This window comes from Myotis lucifugus, unplaced genomic scaffold, assembly GCF_000147115.1.
Source record: "Myotis lucifugus unplaced genomic scaffold, Myoluc2.0 scaffold_45, whole genome shotgun sequence".
NCBI classification, from domain to species: Eukaryota; Metazoa; Chordata; class Mammalia; order Chiroptera; family Vespertilionidae; genus Myotis; species Myotis lucifugus.
Genome location: NW_005871093.1, coordinates 6,897,613 through 6,906,484, shown reverse-complemented (window position 1 = coordinate 6,906,484; position 8,872 = coordinate 6,897,613). Strand labels below are relative to the sequence as shown.

Sequence of the window (8,872 nt, the reverse complement as noted above, 5' to 3'; positions counted from 1 at the left end):
TCAGTCCCACACCCCCCACTCCGACCACCTCCGTTCCCAGGAACCAAGGCTCCTTGACTCCAGCCTGTAGCTCATCCCTGATCTGTCCCTCCTGTCTGCCCACCTGCCTCACTGGCCCTCACTCCTCCCAGAGCACCCTCCACCTTCCTGCCAGCCCTCTTGTTGCATCTGCACACCACAGCCCCCACCACCACGTCAGCATCCGACAGCCACCCCACTCGGTGGCTTTTCTGATAAAATGTGTCCTTGGCCTCCCACTTCCTAGTGATTTCAGTGCTTTTTCAGAAACATGCTCACGTTTTCTTCCCATCTATGCCAGGGTTTCCACACCCTGCAGTGGCCTGTAAAGCATCCTGTTCCTTCAAGGCCCGTCTCAGACTCTTAACTCCTCCACGGACAGACCTTGTCTCCAGCCTAATGAGGTCTCTCCTGCCAAGGGCCCCACAGGTTTTCTCTTTCCCGTGCTCTTTGGATTTTGTCTTCCCTGAAAAGAGCCTATAATGTTCATGAGGATGAGGAGAGGAGTGGTTCCGATTCTCCAGTGACGGGCACATAAGTCGTCGGTAAATATCTGTTAACTCCATGAAGAGACACCAGTGTTTCAGTATGAACTTGGAGACTCCATCTTCTCTTGTGTGGTCCTGAGGAAGCTCTCAGGCAAGCACATAGTTGTGAGCAAACTAATGGCCGCCAAGAAAGAGCACGTTCCAGGCATCTGTCTGGTGGGCGAGGCCAAGTCCTTTAGCGTTTCCTACAGCACGGCCTGCCCACATCAGCTCCTGGCATGCTGTTCTGTTAGTTTACATGACAAGGGCCACTGCGAAGGTACAACCAGAGGGAAACTAAGAGCAGTCGGCTGCTGCTGAATCTCGTGGTGGCTTGGCAGAAAGTGGTCTCCCGGGACCCTTGGCATTTTTACACACTGCTCTCCTGGTGACACTTCCATGGAGCTTAAAGAGGGCAGAGGCTGACGTCATGGCTTTGAGAATGCTGGCAGAACTCAGGTGGCCCGTGCCTGAGATGCGCAGCCCGCTCTCATTACCGCCTTCCCTCCTTGTGTGTGAGGGGAGCACCCACATGGACTCCCTTGCCCTTTCCTCCCCAATAGACTCACAGAAAGAAAGCGATGTCCATGCTAAAGAAACACTGGAAACAGCAGTTCTGGGCACCTGACCTCACTCAGCTCTCGGGCTTGTTGAAGCAAGCTAGAGGCTGGTGTGATTTCAATGATAAGGAGAACAAAGGAAAAATAAACCTGCTCTCCCACATCTTTGCAATGATGCTCCTTCCCCAGCCCAGGGCTGCAGAGAAGGTCTGTGCCAGCTTTTGAGCCATCCAGGTGTGGGGCCATGCTCTTTGCCCATTTCCCTGTGCCCAGGTGCCAGCTACCACTTGAGCGTGTGGGGTGACAGCCCTATGGTGCTGAGATTTCTCTTTCTCTGGCTTCCTTGTACCAGCGTTTTCATTCCCACTAAGCTTTACAAATACATTCCACTTGCATCAATGTTATGCCTGTGTTCAACTTTAAAATTATACTCTGAACAGACCTGGTGTGATTCCATATGGAATGATTTACATGCCGGGCAAGAAACTTTTGCTGGCCAACTGCTAGTTGAGTAGTTATTCTAGAGACCATTATCAGATTATAATGCTGCCAGGGAAGTTGTTAAAGTTGTCAGATCCTCTGGTCCTGGAGAGCAGGAAACCGTGATGTTGATGCTCATTAGTATGGCTGTGAACAAAGGTCAGAGTAGGAAATAACCACTCTGTCTTGCTCTTTGCAGTATTCTGAAGTCCATGGAGTTTGCACCGTCTGAGGGAGCTGGGACACAGGTACATGGTCTCACTTTGCTTTTAGTGTATATGAGTGTCCGCATGGCCATGTCACTGTTTGTCTCTAGGCAAGCTTCACTATCTCGATATTTCTGTGAGACCTCTCGCCTTTAGCTGGCCAATCATGCCTCAAGAACACTTAACCAAGTTAAAGCAATTTGTCTTTATTTAAAAAGAAAAGTTAGTGTTTTCCAAACTGGTAACTCAATTTCGGTGAAATTGTGATTTAAGTTGGTACAAAGAACTTGAATAAAAACAATTTCAGATTGTGTTAAAGATCAGCCCAGAAAGGTTGGCTTAGGAGCTTTTATTATCTACAGAGGCAAGGTGACAATAGCACTTGGTAATCTGGTAGCCAATTAAAATTTAAGTAATCTCATGGAATCCTGCTCCTGATGCCCATAAAACAGCTGACTCTTTGTGGCTGGCACCTTTACAATGATTTTCTGACAGGTGTATGGCTCTGCAGCCAGTCCTATTGCCAGATGAGACACAGGTTTATACCACTTGAATTTGGGGACAAAATAGAGAATAGTTGTCTAGAAGAAGAAAAATTATTACAACTGGAATGAATTCTTTTGGAAAGGAACTTGAATGTTTTCCATGCGTGTGTCAATCACCATCGGGAGAAGTCAGATTTCCATAACATGTTGGGTGGGAAGCCATGGAGTAGTGTGGTCACAGGGTCTGAGGCCTGAGGAGTGGAGGGTGGCCGCCCGCAGTGAGCCCCACTCTGCCCTGTCTAGGACGCATCCAAGCCCCTGGAGGTGCTGCTGCTGGAGAAGAACCGCTCGCTGCAGTCCGAGAACGCCTCTCTGCGCATCTCCAACAGCGACCTGAGCGGTAGGTTGACAGGCTCTCACGAGCCCTGCTCTGTCCCTTCCAGGGTCGAGGAAGAGGAAGGTGAACCGTGAGTCTGGGCCGATGCATGATGGGAACATCACTGGTTGATGAGAACCTTGACTAATAAGTGTTTGGTCTCCTCGTCCTCCTCACTGCTCCTCTCCTCCCCTCCCCCGCCTGCTTAAAGACGGTCAAGGCGAGATATGTGGCCGCAGAGTATCTGTGGAGGTCAGTTAGGCCAGTGTTGCAGATCACAGGAGGGACACTCGGAGGATGTTGGCTTTCTCACCTTTGCCTAGTTGTGTGGCCTCTCGCTCGTGGTGTTCCGGGGGCTGTGGACAAGGTTAGCCCTGCCCTTCCAGGCTCAGTGGAGCTTTTCTTCCTTCGTCAGGTTTTTCTTGGGAACACGTCCCCCATCCTTAGCCTTTCTTTGCTCATCCCAAAATGGTGGCGTCACTGACTGCTTCTGGTTTTGGCAGCTGGTAAACCATTTAAAAGTGTCTCGGGCTCCGATGATATTTCATTCTTAAAATGTGCGTGCCTTCGATCGAACGGACTCGGTGCAGTGCATTCGCCTCCGAGCACGTGGTGTGAGAGAATCTGTTGGTCCCAGAATGTCAGTGTTTGCTGCTCCTCAGGTGGGGCTCTCCTGGCAATAGCTCGAATGCCAGAGGCCCGCGACTTGTCAACTCTACTGTGTGTGGTACCGGCTCCTTGTCACTTTAGGAGTTTGAATCTATGTCAAGGGGACTCTCCAGGCTGCAACGTACAAGAAAGGTGCAAACATGAAATGCATGTTGCTTGTTTCCGGGGGGCCTTGTTTGGCTGATTTAAAAATTCAATTGAAAACAAACCAACACTGCTCATTGGCCCTTGTAAAATATGCACTTTTTTTCCCTTATGTGGGGCAAACTTTGCATTTTGGTCTTGGTTTTTTTTCCCTTTTGAATCCCCCATAATGCATTATGTTTGCCCTTCCTTGTAGGGTCAGCCAGGAGAAAAGGGAAAGACCAGCCTGAGAGTCGGCGTCCTGGACCTTTGCCGGCGCCCCCTCCTCAGTTGCCCCGCAACACGGGGGAGCAGGCTTCCAATACTAATGGTACACACCAGTTCTCACCAGCGGGGTTAACGCAAGACTTTTTCAGCTCATCCCTGGCAAGCCCCAGCCTACCCCTGGCTTCTACGGGAAAATTTGCACTAAACTCTCTCCTCCAACGACAGCTAATGCAGTCCTTCTACTCCAAGGCCATGCAGGAAGCAGGAAGCACAAGCATGATTTTTTCAACAGGTCCATACAGCACAAACTCCATATCTTCCCAAAGTCCATTACAACAAAGCCCAGATGTAAATGGCATGGCCCCGTCTCCCAGCCAGTCAGAAAGTGCTGGGAGCGTCTCCGAGGGCGAGGAGATAGACACTGCAGAAATCGCCCGGCAGGTGAAAGAGCAGTTGATCAAGCACAATATTGGACAGCGCATTTTTGGACATTATGTCTTGGGACTGTCTCAAGGGTCCGTGAGCGAGATTCTGGCCCGGCCCAAACCATGGAATAAACTGACTGTTCGCGGGAAGGAGCCTTTTCACAAGATGAAGCAGTTCCTCTCGGATGAGCAGAACATCTTGGCTCTTCGCAGCATCCAAGGCAGACAAAGAGGTGAGAGACTTTCATGGGTTGGCACCAGCGTGTGAGCCTGTCACAGAGTGCTGTGTGTGTGTCTGTGTGTGATGAAACATTTGTGCATCACCTCAGGTAAAATTCTCTTCAGCTCTACTATTTCCAGAGTTCAAGGGTCAACTGGCAAAGAGTAAAAGTTGTTAGATTTGGGAGATCCAGCCTCTGAAACATGCTCATCACCTCACATGTAGTAAACTCAGTATTTCAGTACTGTGTATTGAATCGGTAGAATTACATTACATACAATATCTCAGCGTGTTTAGTGTCCAGGGATCGATTGGCCTTGGGTGCTGGCCTCACATGAGGAGGAGTTCTTGAGGTACCAACCAGCCCTAGAGCAGCAGCAGCAGCGGGGCCCATCCTCACACAGAGCTGCTTCCGTCGAGAGAGTGTGTCCTCTCTTCCCAACACACAGAAGGGAGTGTGTCTTGTGGCCAACTCGCTCCCAGTGCCTATGTTCTATTTAGTGATTTATTTAGCATTATAAGCAAAACATGCCTGCCTTGAGTTAAATACATGAAAGTTTCATTAAAACATCTTTCCTACCCCACCCTCCATAAAAAGATAAAAAGTCAGTCTGGTCCCTAATTGAAAGAATTCCTTCCCTCTCTAACAGCAGGGGATCATTCTGCTAAAGCAACAATGATAGCGAGAGGTAATCTTAGACACGTTTGAAAAAACTTGAAATTTAGGCTCAAAACAAATCAAAGGGAGACATTAAAACAGCATCAGTTTACATAAAGCACATCGAGGTTTTTATGGCGATGTTAACTGTCTTTGGATGATTAATGTGAGCTTTGTCCCGGGGGCTGGTGGGCGATTCGCTTGGCGGCAGTGCTCCCTCTGTTTGCCCTGGTGGCGTTGGTGCCGCAGGTCCATCTGATCTCCTTTTGCAGCAGAGCCATGGCCTCTGAGGCCGATCAGCCAGGGAAGGGCCTCTCAGAAGTTTCTGGTAGCTCCCAAGTTGCACAGGAAGCCCCGAGCCCTCTCGGTAGTTACAGGTGGCTCAGATTTCATGTCACGCAGCCCATATCGTCAACACCACCATCCCCCTGATTGTTTTGTTCTTACCACACTTGTTTTTCAACAGAGAATCCAGGCCAGAGCCTGAACAGACTATTTCAGGAAGTACCGAAACGAAGAAATGGGTCTGAAGGTATGTTGCAGGCAGGTGTTTTTCTTTGCAGTTAGTAACCTAGGAAGCAGCATGTCCTTAGCTGTGTATTTGGGTTAACACTGTGCAGTGTGATTCTGGCCTGGAACCTGATGGAAAAACAGATAGTAAGTATAAAACAAAGCACGGGTTCAAGTACACAAGGCCCCTTCCTTCTGAGCTGCTTGCACTCTACCGAGTGCAGAAGAGGTGGGCTCCACCACTAAGATTTAGTCCCCAAATAAGAATCCCAAACCCCGTTAGATTCAAATTATACCTTTTCCATTTTCTCAGAAGCAGGTGAAAGAATAACAGTTGTTGCTCTGAGAAAAATCAGGTGACTAAGTCAAATGAGATATTGCTGCTTCCTTGTACTATCTTTTAATTCTGAAATACATTGAAGGTGCTACAGAGTGGACAAATTCCAATCATAATCAGTTTTCCTGTGGGCCCTGCTAGCCAACCCCGACCATACTCCTTAGAGTGGCATCTCTAATGGGGCTTGGTCCCAGTGGTAGGCTGGGTTTTAAATGGTTTGGTGTGGCAGTTTATGTTTAGTAAGGTAGTGAAAAATTAAAACGTGGATGGCTTCCAGAAAGAACTGGGGCCAGCCCCCGGGCCGTAGTAGCTTCAATACATCTGTATTGCAGCTACTCTGCAAAGCATCACCGTGTAACCAAAAGACTGAATTCTTGTCCTTTAGGGATTTCTGTAGGCTCCTCTCCTCATTAATAAATTTTTTTAAATGTATTACTGATTTTAGAGAGGGGGAAGAGAGAGGGAAAGAGAGATAGAAACATCGATCAGCTGCCTCCTGCACATGGTCTACTGGGGACCAAGCCCACAACCTGGACATGTGCCCTGACCAGGAATCGAACCAGTGACCTCTTGGTGCATGGGACGATGCTCAGTCCACTGAGCCACACAGGCTGGGCTCATTCATAAACTTTTAAAAGACAGGATGTGATAACAGATTGAAAATTTTAAGTTAAGCCTTTAGCCTCTTTACTTTGTACATCCAAATGATTAATAGGTAATCAGCCTCAACCTTTTACCCTTCTTTTCCATTTTTCCTTTTGGGATACCATCCTCAAATACACGTACAGAACCTTGAACATAGCCCCATGTCAAAGCAGTTATTGGAATTGCTTTTAAATGATTTTCTCTCCCTGGTCCCAACCCATGGGTGTCCAGCTTGAGTAAATGTGAGAGCTTATCCCACTGGCCGAATAACATTCAACGTCAGGTAGATTCAGCACGAAGCCCTTTATGCATGGGGTCACGGTACCTGCTATGAAGTTGCATGCACAGCAGGTACAGGTAAATGGGAGGCCGTACCTGCCTCCTTACCATCACCAGCCTCAACTCCTGTGAGATCTGTTGATCAGAATGACATCTTTGTGCGGCACTGGTTCTTGTTCCAGGTGTGGGTTTGATGTCATTGGTGTGGCTTCTCCTTGCAGGTAACATCACCACCCGGATCCGAGCCTCAGAGACTGGGTCCGATGAAGCAATCAAGTCTATCCTGGAACAAGCCAAAAGGGAACTGCAAGTGCAAAAAACTGGTATGGATTCCACTTCTTTGACTACTGTTTTCCAAACTTAATTAGAATATTGTCTTGGACATTCTGGTCAGCAGTAGTTAACTTTTCAATTAAAAAAAAAAAGGCAGAATGTATGTTTTCAAGTATTTAGGCAAGTGCAGTAGGTCTTTTGCTAATAGTTACCATTCTTTTTCTGTCATTCTTGAACATTGAGTCAATAAGGTACCCATGATCTAGGATCTTGTTGACTTACTTTAGTAGTTCTTTTTTAAATGCAATATCGCCTTTTTGTTATTTGGATACATGTTTAACCAAACACTACTGAAAAAGAGTGGGTGAAAAATAAATTCTTAACAGCTGCTTTATGGAGTGAATGTTGCTAGGAGGAACAGGGGGTTTGTCCTCCTCTGCGGTCCACATCTAGTCTGCCTCAGGAATTGGCCACGAGCTTCCTGAGAGCTGCCTCCTCTAAGAGGAGAGAACTCCCACATTTCGGCGTTTCTCTGGTTGAGCTTTGAATGAGAAGCGCGCCATGCCATAGATTCAGCTCACACCGCTGGAGAGGAAACTGGGTGCCTGAGTTACCTTAGGCATGAAGCCCTGCTCTGCAGAGCCCCTCCGTGAACCTGAGCACAGGGCTCCTGCCAGGCCTGGCTTCGGGCAGCTGTGGCAACTGAGGACGGGCCACCCCCATGGTCAGGGGGTCTTCTCCCCAGGCTGCCCACTCCCACATTGCTTGTTCATCAGGTGAACTCAGTGCTCCCTCTAGGAAGCAGGCCTGGGCTGGGCATTTTTAGCTACCTTAACCTAGGTCTTCAAACCAGTTCCTCACAACAATCCTGGAAAACAGATTTTGTTATCCTGTTATTCCTGATTAATACACTGAAAGTTAGAATAATTTGCCCAAACTCAGTAGCTGGTAGACTCTGGATGGAAACCCTGATCTCTCAACTCCTATCCCAGCACGTTGCCCTCTGTTGCCACTTGCCTCCTTCCAGAGATCCCAGAGTGATAGGAAGTGACTCCTGTGGGATCAAGCCTGGCAATGGATAGAGCAGGGGTCCTCAAACTACGGCCCTCGGGCCACATGCAAATACAAATACTGTATTTGTTCCCGTTTTGTTTTTTTACTTCAAAATAAGATATGTGCAGTGTGCATAGGAATTTGTTCATAGTTTTTTTTTAAACTATAGTCCGGCCCTCCAACGGTCTGAGAGACAGTGAACTGGCCCCCTGTTTAAAAAGTTTGAGGAACCCTGGAGCTTTCAATTTGGTATGTTCTCACCCTCAAGGCCAGAGTTGAGGTTTAAGCAAGTCCCTCCTCTGGGTGGCAGAACAAACAGAAAACTTGGCAGGGCACCCCAGGCAGCGTAGGAAATACCCCCGAATTGAGAGTGAAAGGCCCACCTCGAGGTGTATCATCTTCTCTCCTGAAGATGTGGTACTGCCCTCACCCGGAGGACGCTGTGAGTGTCAGGTGAGTTGGAAAAGGGAGGGCCTCCTGTTAACCAGGAAAGTGAAGTCCTCAAGAGGCATTAAAGGTTGTCACTGTTGTTCGAGGCATTTTTCAGTGTCATTTAAAGGAGAAGAGCCAGTTTGTATGACTTCTTCCCCCAGATATGAAGGCACATTACAGAGTTGACTCAGCCAGAGGGAGCATTCAGCCCAGCATCTCTCAAGCAGGGCCTCCCTCCACAGTTCCCCGGGAGCTGGTTGAAAATGCAGGTGCTGGTCCAATCCCACACTTGCTTCTCAATCACACACTGCAGGGCTGGGGCCTGGGTGTGTGCATCTTAAGCGAAGCAGGTGATTCTGGTGCACAGC

The 8,872-nt window shown here is 48.3% G+C and overlaps 1 protein-coding gene across 1 annotated transcript in view; it reads left to right on the top strand.

Annotated features, from left to right (window-relative positions):
• CUX1 (cut like homeobox 1) overlaps positions 1–8,872 on the top strand; it is a 281,408-nt gene that overhangs the window by 209,663 nt on the left and 62,873 nt on the right. The window contains 5 exon segments of the mRNA XM_023753423.1: positions 1,785–1,833; positions 2,580–2,676; positions 3,662–4,330; positions 5,442–5,507; positions 6,968–7,069. Coding sequence (XP_023609191.1) covers positions 1,785–1,833; positions 2,580–2,676; positions 3,662–4,330; positions 5,442–5,507; positions 6,968–7,069 — 983 coding nt within the window.